This window comes from Cornus florida, unplaced genomic scaffold (genome assembly GCF_030987335.1).
Source record: "Cornus florida cultivar Cherokee Brave unplaced genomic scaffold, ASM3098733v1 CherokeeBrave_3.0.0_Hap2_Chr11, whole genome shotgun sequence".
In the NCBI taxonomy this organism is placed as follows: Eukaryota; Viridiplantae; Streptophyta; class Magnoliopsida; order Cornales; family Cornaceae; genus Cornus; species Cornus florida.
In genome coordinates, this window is record NW_026775581.1 from 28,369,638 (window position 1) to 28,381,671 (window position 12,034).

Here is a 12,034-nt window from a genome sequence, read left to right on the forward strand (position 1 = left end):
ACACCACAACTTATGTTAATAAATCAAAGGGTCTCCTCTGACCATAAACAATAACAATGTCTCCTCAGACCATTCCCGAAAAATACAAATACATAATTTTTTTAAGGAGCGCTGCTAGCTTACATATAGCCAGACAACCTCCTTCTTAATATCCGGAACCTCTCTGTAGACTAAAATATTTTTTTACCCAAACCCTTCTAGGTGTTAGAGATCAACTATCCCAATTTACCCAACCCTAGAAGAGTAAAAAAGAAATTGTAAAACTTAAAAATACCTATTTTCGATCACAAAACAATAACACAGAAAAACATGTGTAGGTAACGTCACACGATATCACAAAAAGCCTAAGGTGGTTGTCACACAAGTAGCGAGGCTGCTGAAAGGTGTGGAAAGGTGTTGTCTTTGATACGAAGTAGAAATACAATATAGAAGAAAAATGAGAGAATTGTGTAGATGAATCACTCATTCATAACTCTAGTATTTATAAATAAAAAGAGTACATGCTCATATTATAAGAAAGGAAACTAAATCAAATCTAAATACAATTACAGCATATTCTAAAGCATATTCTATGGCATATTCTATAACATAATCAAATCTCTGCTAATATGGTAAGTCATTCCATAAATCGTGGCTATCATATATGCTAACAGGGATTGAATTACAGAATTTGGAACCGTATAATGTTACTCAAACCAATGGTCACTAGGTGTAACTCTTACTCTACGGCTACAATCTGAATACGGCTACAATCTGAATAGTTGCGATATTAAAATTTTAAACTAACCGTTATATTCTGGAATATAACAGGGCTCTAATCGTGTGTATCTCACATCTATAATATGTATATGTATATATATTACAATATATCCAACAATACCGATACCTACAACCTTCTACGCCACATTGTTCGCCATTAGATGTTCCTCTCCATCAATGGACCGATAAGAAATAAATCAGTCCTTGTTTGGATAAATGTGATATGAGCAACCTGAATCAAGAATCCATTCATCACCATAGCCGCTGATAGAAATTGTGAGAATGTTACCACCATCTGAATCATTACCCTCTGCTACAGCCACTTTACCAACTTCAGATGATTTTCCCTTTTCCCTTTTCCCTTTTCCCTTCTTACGCTTTGGACAGTCTTTCCTGAAGTGCCCTTCCTTGTGATTGGGGTAGCATCTCAACACCTTCGTTTTCTTCTTAGGCTTAGAATGACTTCTGCCACTGGACCCTCCCTTCAGATTCGGTCTCCTTCTAATAACCAACCCCTTTGCTGAACCTTCTGTGTTGCCCTCAAATGCCCTCCTCTGCAACTCCTTAGAATTCAAAGCTGCCTTCACATCTTGCATAGACAACACAGTTCTGCCATATACTATCGTATCTACAAAGTTCTCATACGAGGGTGGTAGAAAACGTAATAAAATAATAGCCTGATCCTCATCTAATATTTTAACATCAATATTATTCAAGTCCATAATGATATTGTTTACCTCGTCAAGATGGTCTTTCAGAGATGAACCTTTGTGCATTTGAAGATTGAACAACTGCTTCTTTAAACACAAGTGGTTCGAAAGAGATTTCATTAGGGCCTCCAATTTGTTCCACAGCCCATCCGGCGCAGTCTCTCCAGAACTTCTCAAAAACCTCGTTACTCAAGCACAACATAATCGCACTGTGTGCTTTCTCCATGACTCCATCTTTGTCCTTAATCCCTTATGGCAGTGCATCCTTTCCCTTCAGCGCTTTGGATAACCCATGTTGAACCAACAGAGACTGCATCCTAACCTGCCACAAGTTGAAATCGTTTATGCCATTAAACTTCTTAAATTTTCATCCCAGCTTCGAACCGAAAGCTCTGATACCAGTTTGTTATGACAAATGCCGCAAACCTAGAACACAATCAAGCATCACGACAAAAAAGTAAACTCGACACACACAAAGATTTACGTGGTTCGGCAAGGGCTACGTCTATTATGAAGATCCGCGAAATATATCACTATGCGAAAATCAGGAGATTACAAGTTTTGGCCCCGAACCCAGCTCTATCTCTCACTCTCTTTCCTGCGGTTTTTAGTGTTCTCTCGATACCCACTCCAAACCTTAAATGCCCTTATATACTGGGCTACAAGAGAGTCCTGAACAGTGTCCAAGACCCGCAAGAGAAAAATGGGTCACTTATTTGTTGTTTTTTTTTTTTTTACAAAACCCATTTTGCGACCCGGGCCAGAACAAAATTCCCACAACATCACATATACACTGAGAGAAAAAAGAAGAACCTCGTAATCATATTTTACTACCTCAGCACAGATACCTATGTGTTTTTTTAAATTAACATTCAGTAGAAGGATTGTAGCTAATCTTTTGCAATCTCTAAAAAATTAGATTCCACTTTGATTTAGAATGTAGAGAAATAAACTCTACTTTATTTGAAAATTCCAGCATTGATACCAAAACTAATATTTCATGGGGTTCCCCACTTCAACTTAAATTTGAAATTTGATAATCTTATTTACCAAGTATATCAGAATTATAATCGGTGTGGATTCTTGTTGGTTAGCTCAAGTGCTTCATGTTTGTATCCTTTGTTCTTTTATATTTAATTTTATTTTTTCATGGTCTCAGACTTGGATTGTTAATTTTACTTCTATTGTAGGTCCACTCCTTAAGAAATGGCTGCTTCTGAGAAAGATGTGACCCCGATGCTATCAGGCACATATTTACAAGTAGATGAGTGTGAGGACTCTCAACTCCGGAAATTTGTTTCAACAACTAGGAGTGCATCCATTTCCATTCCTATGGACTCCGTCGAGTCCTACGGGCATGAAAATAACCTTGTAGGTCATACTGGTCCCTTGCGAAGTGAAAGAAAGATTCCATTAATACAGATGAGTGGTCCTTTATATATTGGCCGTAAGCACGAAAACCTTTTCCGGCCTACCAAAGGTGCAACAGGGCACAAATCGATTGAGTCAACGGTGGAAAAATATCCTTCATTTAGAGGAATGGATCATAATAATTCGCCAGACAACTATGCTGGCAAAAATGAACATTTACTGAGGTCTGGGCAATTGGGAATATGCAATGATCCTTACTGTACAAGGTGCCCAGCTTATTACAATTTTAACGAGCATCAAAAGAACTCAAATTCTTCAGTTATATTAGACCCCAAGGTATTTTTCTTTCCTTACGCCAACAAATCATTATTTTTAGCTGTAATGTCAAAGATGTTTTTTGCTATATTTCATTTTGGCTTTTATGGTGCCTGATTTTGGCTGTAGCAATGATATATCACTTTTCCTAGGGAACATTGCTGTAATATTGATTTTCTTTTCTTATTTTTTTTTTCTTTTTCTGAAGGCCACTTTTCAAGTGACTAGGATTCCATCCCTTAGTTTGGATATTACTTATTCTGATATGTGTTACTTTATTTTTCATGTTAAATTTATGATGCGGAAATATAAGATGTAAAATAAAAAGATGAAATAGAGAAAGATTAAGAACACATCATATACATGGTTGGGCACTAAGGCCTACATCCATGGATCAAGAGCCACTAAGGCTACATTTCTCTTATTGCAGATATTCTAACAAAAGAATGGCGACTACAGGTTTTTATTCAGTTCTAGACAAGCTGGGCATGTGTAATATCATCGCATCAGCTTGAGGGGGAGTGTTGGAAACTATCCTTTTATTTTATTTTTCTATGCTGAAGGGTATATGATTAATTGTGTGCTTATCAAAGATGGTTTAAATAATATAATGTAAGAGAGTATCAGTATGCTGTCCCATTCTTTTTGCCGTCACATTCTTTCGTTTCTCTCATCAGTTTTCTTCTTATGCTTCTTTTTTCCTGATCTGTTTTTCATTCTCATAAATCAACTGGTTGGGCTATGCTATTGGCTTTGTTTGGGGTTCATTGGGTCATGCCAAATTCCACGATGAGCATGCTTGAGACTTGGAGAGGATGTATAGTAGGGGCTCAAGCCCGAGATGCTTGGAGGGTGGCGCCCCTTTGTTTATGGTGGGCCTTGTGGAGGGAGAGAAATAAGAGGTCCTTTGATGGAGAGGAGACTCTTATTCGGGTGCTTAAATTCTTTTTTATTTTTTTTATTGGGTTCTTGGGAGGAATTGAATATCTGTGGAAGATTTAGTGGAATTTGCGGATAGGTTGAGAGTTTAGGGGCCCTATTTGGCTCTTGTGCTTTTTATTTTTATTTTTATGAACTCCCCTTTTTGAGTGCAATATTTTTACTTGTAAAAAAAGGAATGTGAATAACATCAGGAGTAGAAATGCAGCCTGTAGAACCAACTAGCAAGAAATTATTTGCGAGTGTTATTTAGATGGTACTTTATTTATTTCTCCTTTGCTATTTAAGATTGCAATAAAGTTTAGCTGATTTTATTTGATCGTTACTTTCTATTTCCCATTTTCTATTTAATTCACCACCTACATGATTACAAATAGATGTTGGGAGCTACTTAATGTACTCATTTACTTGCACTGATTTGTGCAGTTCCATACCATTCTTTATGGAGATGCAAAAGGTTGGGCCAGGAGAACTTTTTCTTTTCTGCATCCGTCTATTCCTGGGGTCATGAACCCTCATACTAGAGTGGTTCAGCAGTGGAACAAGTTCTTTGTTATTTCTTGCCTGGTGGCAATTTTCTTAGACCCTCTGTTCTTCCTATTGTTGTCTGTGCAACAGGTACAGTTATTTATTTATTTATTATTTATTATTTATTTTATCTCTGGGGGAGTGTTTCTTGTTGGCAGGATCTAGATATGGCTGATTTACTTGGGTTGAGCTCAAAATTAGACATTCATTTTTTAAGTAAATGTTTGCGAATATGTATAAGTGAACACATTTGGTTTTCTTTGTTCTTATACTATTGAATTAGAATGTGGATGCCATATGTTAGAGGCTATTAGTGTAATAGTCAGGGTATTATTGTACTTTTGCTCATCTTAATATATAAGAGTGAAGGGTATAGGGTTTTGACTCCACACCTCTTTTCTCCCAGATTTATCTCCTCCCTCTTCTCTTCTTCTTCTAAGTTTCAATTTGGTTTCAGAGCCAAAGGTCTGTAGTTCAAACCTCACCGTCATCCTAATTAAAAATTGAAAAACACGTGTTGGACCAAAAGAAGGCCACACGTGAGGGGGCATGTTGAAGGAGTTATATATTTATGTTACACCCTCTCTAACAGCTTAATCTTTTAGAGTAGATGGTTGTTAACACCATACAAGCATTATGGTCAAACCGATAATAGAATCCTTCTATTATAATAGATGTAGACACAATTATAGGATGCAGTGCATTCCCATTTAGACTTTTATTTATGTTTAGTTTTATGAACTAAACTTATTAGCTTAAGAGGAGGAACAGGGGGGGAGTTTTCCACAGGAGGGAGGGTGAATTCAGAAAGAACAAACCTACCGCCTCCTAAGGAAAACAGAAGCAAGCTAGGTGGAAATGGAATCTATTTTTCTTTCTTTCTTTCTTTCTTTTTATCAATTATGATGCAGAAGAAGTGTCCCAATGTATAAGCCTTCAATTGGCATGTGGGCTCTCACTAGACATGTGGAAGAATTCGTAGTTGACTCATTTATAACTCACAGGTGTACTTGTTTTGTAGAAGAACTAGTAATTAAGCACTTTTTTGATAAGTAACTAGTAATTAAGCTCTCACTAGACAAAGTAAGTTTCCTGCCTTGAGTGTCTTTGATTTGCAACCCTTTGACTTTGAAAGCTTTAATTCATGATTGTAGCTAATATTTTTAATTTGTTGTCGAATTTCTTAGACCTAAATCACAAATGTACACCTTTCAAAAAAATAAATTACAAATGTGATTCTATATGTCAGTGGGCCGCAGATGCTCACTAGCAAGCACTCACATCATAAACATTTGCACAATTCGCTCTTTCAAACTGCATCATTCATTTTCATCAATTTTATTTTTATTTCCTGGAAATGTTATGTTATTGTTGTTTACATGTGAACACATTATACCTACAAGTGAGCAATGTGAGCCTCTAAATGGGGCAATTTCTGCCTGAATACTCATCCAACTAGCCTGCTGTTTTATGCTAAAGTTCAGAAGTGCAGGGCTGGGTTGGATCCAGTATACCTGTAATGGTAATTGATCATGAGTGGGGTTGAAGTCTTGACCCATTTTTTCACTGCCTGCCCTGGTTTTACTATTAAATGCTTCCTTTAGTGTCCCAATATTTTATAGACACGCTCATGATATGTACCCTTTCAAACCTCCCTACTTATTTTAAGTCACTTTTTCCAATGCCTAAGAAAGTGCTCCAAAGGCTTGATACATTTCAGAAATTTTTTTTGTGGGGCGGTGGGGGGGATGAGTTCAATTACCATTTAGTGAACTGGGAGAGAGTCTGTACCCCTATTTCAAAGGGAGGTTTGGGGATCTGAAGGTCGGATATGTTTAATAAGGCCTTGTTGGGCAAGTGGCTGTGGAGATTTGGGAGAGACAGGACAGAATTATGGAGGCGGGTTGTCTCTGGTCAATTCGGGGAGGGAGATGGAGGGTGGCTTTCTAGGGAGGTGAGAGCTCCAGTGGGTATGGGATCTTGGAAACTCATTCGGAAGGGTTGGGATAAGTTTTCCAAACGCATCCGGTTCAAAGTTAGGAGCGGGAGGCACGTCAGATTTTGGGAGGATCGATGGTGTGGGGACTTTGTGCTGGCTTGTAGATTTCCTCGTCTTTTCAGGATTGCTGTGAATAAGCATGTTGTAGTTGCTGGCTGTTATCGGCTTAATAATGGAAGGGTGACTTGGGATGTGCAGTTTCGCATAGAGTTGCATGATTGGGAGCTTTTGGAGATTTCAGATTTTGTTGCTCTGATTTACGACCAAGTGGTGGAGGGTGTGGGTATGGATGTGATAGTGTGGGAGGGGTCATTGAGAGGGGTGTTTGAGGTTAGATCTTTCTACCAAAGTCTTATGGAGACCCCTGGCCTTTCCTTTCCCTTGGAGAGCTATTTGGAGGACTAAAGCCCCTTAAAGGTGGCTTTCTTTGCATGGTCAGCTGCCCTTGGAAGTATCCTCACTCTTGACAACCTCAGAGAAGACGCCTGGTTGTAGTGAACTGGTGTTGCATGTGTAAGAAGTCCGGGGAATCTGTGAACCATCTTCTGATTCATTGCCCTATGGTGAGGGACATTTGGGCTATGTTATTGGCTGCCTTTGGTGTGGCTTGGGTGTTCCTTGAGTCCACGGTTGATTTGCTTGAGGCTTGGAAAGGGTGAATAGTGGAGAGCCGAGTCAGAGATGCTTGGAGGGCAACTCCCCTCTGTCTTTGGTGGGGCCTGTGGCGCGAGAGAAATAGGAGATCCTTTGAGGGGGGAGGAGTCTCCTATTTGGTCTCTCAGATACAATATTTTGTCGGCTTTTTCTTTTGGGTTAATGGGCGAAATTGTATATCCATGGATAGTCTTTTGGATTTTGTTGATAGTCTAAGATGTAATGTTGCTGGTAGAGGCTTTTTGTTCTCTTGGGAGTGCTCCCCTTTTGAGTGCCTTTAATGATTTTTACTTATAAAAAAGAAATTTTTTTTTATAGACAAAGTCGCACACTGATGGTGGATCTTCCACATTTTCAAGGGAAAAGGTTAGTGTTTCAAGAATTGCAATTGAGAATATTAAGCTTTCACTTATTTAACTGATCCTTGTTACAGAAGTATATATCAGTGGAGCTGGTCCAGCTCAGGCTGGCATTATCAAAAAAGTTTTTGCCAGTTCTGGTTCAGATCCTAGAGCATGTGTTTGCCTGTGCATACAAAAAGTCTGTATTGAAGTTCTTGTTGCCCAAACAATGACTCTAGTTTCGAAGTTGAGGCACTAAGGCTGACTATGAAGGAAACACAAAACAGAGGCTAACTAAAACTATCAAAGAATGGATAGCTAATGACTGAGTTGGGTGTTCTGTTTCTTAGCGTAACACTCAAGAATGTGAGTGAAGAACAATGAGTGTTACCTGTTACCTAGAGAAACAGTTTGGTCTTGAAGGTGCTAAAGAAATGAAACAAAGATAAAGGATCAAATCAGTTTGCAAGAACACAATAAACATAGTTAAAAAGATAGAGAAAATGCAAACACACAAGCAAACAAGACAACAATTTTTACAAGGTACGGCACCTGCCTACATCTTTGCCTCAGAAGCGCCTTCTGAGGATTCCCAATCTCACTATGAGCCTTCTCTTTACGGGTAGAGAAGAAACCTTTACAAGTGTTATTTTTTCTTAGGTTGGGACTAATCCTCTCTTTTCGAAGGGGCATCACCCACTCAGACTTCTGAAGGTCCACCACCTTCAATCTCTCTTTTTCAAGAGTAGTGTTGGTGCAACAACACATACAAAGGGGTCCCTTTAATGGACAGATAGACAATGAAATCCTAGCTTTGTAATGGTCCTCACCCTACCCAACACAATATTGTTCGCTTTTGGATCCCCCAAACCAGAGACTTCCCAGGGGGTTACCCATCCTGGTACTACTCCAGGTCACCTATGACGGCTTTAAAACGCGTTGTGTCATAGAAGGGTGATGAACCTAAATATAGCACTTCATTCTTCTACACCCAGACGATGTGGGAATTGTGAGCACACGTAGCTCGCACCAGAGCCTTGCCTCTCACAGGCCTGCTCCCACCCACCGAGCCTCACAATTCCACCCCACTTGGGAGCCCGACGTCCCCATCGGCACACTTCCGGTTGGGTTAAGCTCTGATACCATTTGTAACAACCCTCACCCTACCCGGACACAATATTGTCCGCTTTTGGCTTTCCCGGACCAGAAACTTCCCATAAGGTCACCTATCTTCGTACTACTCCAGGTTAAGCACGCTTAACTACGGAGTTCTGATGGGTTCATGGCCATCATGACTTTAAAACGCGTTGTGTCATAGAAGGGTGATGAACCTACATATAGCACTTCACTCTTCCACACCCATGCGATGTGAGAATTGTGTGCACACATAGCTCGTAGCAGAGTCTTGCCTTTCACAGGCCTGCTCCCGCCCGCCGAGCCTCACAAGCTCAACTTTTAGAGTGTGATCTCTATAGACTTCTTCAGATATTCCATGATAATTGAAGTCTTTTTTTTCCTTTCTTTTTCTAAAAGCAGTTTCCAAAGATTAGAATGGAGTTTGAGAAGCTTTTCTAGTTTTTCTCAAAGAGCTCTCAAAAAGATTTGATCATTTATAACTAATGCTGAGAGTTCAAATGAGTGAGGAAAATTTTCTTGTATAGTCTCATTTGAAAATATAGCTGTTGAAGGACTTTGAGACTATTTGGAAACAGGTTTTTTGTAATCATGAAAAACTTATAACCCTGTTATTCTTATAGAGAACATCTTAAGGACGTCTGCTGGTCGATATACCAAGTGTTTTTCTGCTTCAGATTTGGTCCAGCTCAACAAGGTGCAGTGACAGTGTTCCAGATGCTTATAGGGCGGTACAGTGTACTATGGTCTTATCCTTTAAGCTCGACCACGCCATTGGTTAAGGATAACTTGTACAAACAAGTCTTACTCCTTTTTCTTGTAAATAGTGACAATAATCATGCCTTACATTTAGGATTATATTAGCCAACATTGACCTACATTAATATAGTTGCTGTAATTATGGGATTTGATTAGGTGATTTACCTTTTACATACATACTGTAATTACTCCACCTTGATTGTAGCCACTTGTTTAGAAAATCTTGTAATATAAATAGTAATGAAAACCAAAGGGAGTGCAGCACTTCCATCATGAGAAATTCTGCTTTGTCTCCATTTTCTCTGGTTTACATGGTAGCAGAGCAGGTTTAGTCAAAGACTTGCATTTTTTTTTTTTTTGTTATAACAAACGCAGCAAACCCAAGATAGAATCAAGAATCACGACAGAAAAGTAAAAACATCACACAAAGAACACCAAGATTTATACGTGGTTCGGCAACAGTTTAAGTCCACGGTTGAGATCCGGCGAAAGTCTTCACTATGTGTAAAATCGGAGATTACAAGTTTTCAGCCCCTCGGGGGCAAGCCCCTGAACCCTCCAATGGGTCGTAAACAGGTCGTAGCGCGACCTGACACCAAAATTGGGCCACAACATCACATTTTTTCTCTGTTTAGATCTTTATTCAGTTCTTTGCCCGGATCTGATTCACAAAATCATCAACCTCTCTAAAACCTCTGCTTATAGTAGATCTTTGTTGATTTATTAGTCTCCTTGCATTATTGTGACTAATAACTCCGTTGACATCTATTCAGATTCGACTCTTTCGTTGCATATCTGATCCACTTTTGCTATGAATAAAAGTGACATCATTCTTATTTGTCTTGCTGGAGCTATCAACTATGTGGGATGGTCTTTTCATCTCAAGCACTATGTCCAAGGACAAGGATTGGCTCGGTTTTTAGATGGAACTGCCGCTGAGCCTATTGATGACAAGACCAAAGTCACATGGATCCAAAACAATTCAAAGATGATTACTTGGATCTTGAATTCTATTGATCCTTACAATCACCTTGTCTCTTCAGTCCTTTAGTAAAGCCTCAGAGATGTGGAAACATCTGAAGAAAGTTTATCATCAGACCAACAAATCAAGGAAGTACTTCATTGACATGGAGTTGGCTAAATACAATCAAGGCGATAAGACTGTTCAAGAATACTACAATGGTTTCCTCTCACTCTGGCATGAGAAGGATTCTATGATCTTGGATGGTGTTGACCCTACTGCACATTCACAAGTTCTTAAATTACAAGAGGAAGCCCATGTGAATCAATTCTTGATGACACTACGCCCAGAGTTTCAGTCTGTACGGGTGGCTTTAATGAATAGAGAAGCTTCTCCAGAATTAGATACATGTTTCCAAGAGGTTTTGAGAGAGGAACTTCGCCTTCAGTCTCAACATAACATCATAGACGATTCAAAAGCCTTCCATGCATCGACTTCAAGCGAGGCAACTCTTCTTTCTACCAACAACAAATCAGTCAAGTGCTTTGAATGTAAGGATTTTGGCCACATTGCTTGCTATTGCAAAAAGAAGAACTTCTGCAATTACTGCAAGAAATCTGGGCATATAATCTCCGAGTGTCGAAGACGTTTACCAAGGAAAATCGAGGCTTCACAACAGCGTCAAAATCCAGCTACCTTCTATGCCCAAGCTGATCCTACTCTGGCTAATGAGTCTTCCTCCCAGCCCATTCTTTTGACACCTGATCAGATTCAAGAGATGATTAATGCTTCTGTTGCATTTGCCTTTACCTCTATGGGTATTTGTTGAAAAAGAGAGATTCGGTTTTAATAAGACCAGATTTTAGGGGATATGATAGGTGCGTAAATATAGATAGTCAATGACTAAGATTAGGAATTTTTGTTAGTGTACAGCCTGTAGCTTCTGTTAGTGTACAGCCTGTAGCTTCTATTAGTTTACAGCCTGTAATTGCAGCATTTAGCTTGCTGTTACAGCCTGTAGTCAGCTTGTAGTTTCCTTTTGTTAGCCCCTTGTCTTTCCTATTTAACTAAAGCATTGTAAACCATTCAAAGTACGACAATATACAGATTCTTTTCAATCTTGAAATCGCCTATTTGGTATCAGAGCATCTTACCGATTCTTCTGGAAAAAAAAAACCCCTAGCCGTCTCTTTTTTTTTTTCTCTCTTCCAAACAACCCTAATCACCATGTCTGATGATGTACCTAAGTCCAAGACCAAGACCTTTGAGTCCCAAGTCCAAAACTCTTAAACACACTCAGTCTAGATTACCACAATTCGGCTAAATGGTGAAAACTTCCTTCACTGGTCCCAGTCCGTGTGGATGTACATCCGAGGCAGAGGCAAAATCGGCTACCTGATAGGAGAAAAGAAGGAACCGAAACCTGAAGATCCATCCTACTCGACCTGTGATGCAGAGAATTCGATGGTGATGACCTGGTTGGTGAATTCTATGGAGGAGGACATCAGTTCTAATTATATGTGTTACCACACAACAAAAGAACTCTGGGACAATGTCAACCAGA

General features: G+C 39.3%; 1 protein-coding gene across 4 annotated transcripts in view; it reads left to right on the forward strand.

Moving 5' to 3' along the window:
• The window catches only part of LOC132287084 (probable cyclic nucleotide-gated ion channel 20, chloroplastic), a 148,288-nt gene that overhangs the window by 8,242 nt on the left and 128,012 nt on the right, over positions 1–12,034 (forward strand). For all 4 annotated transcript variants that reach the window (XM_059789579.1, XM_059789578.1, XM_059789577.1 and 1 more), the window contains exons 2-3: positions 2,660–3,176; positions 4,521–4,712. In XM_059789579.1, coding sequence (XP_059645562.1) covers positions 2,676–3,176; positions 4,521–4,712 — 693 coding nt within the window. In that variant the 5' untranslated portion in view covers positions 2,660–2,675. The remainder of the gene's footprint in view (positions 1–2,659; positions 3,177–4,520; positions 4,713–12,034) is intronic.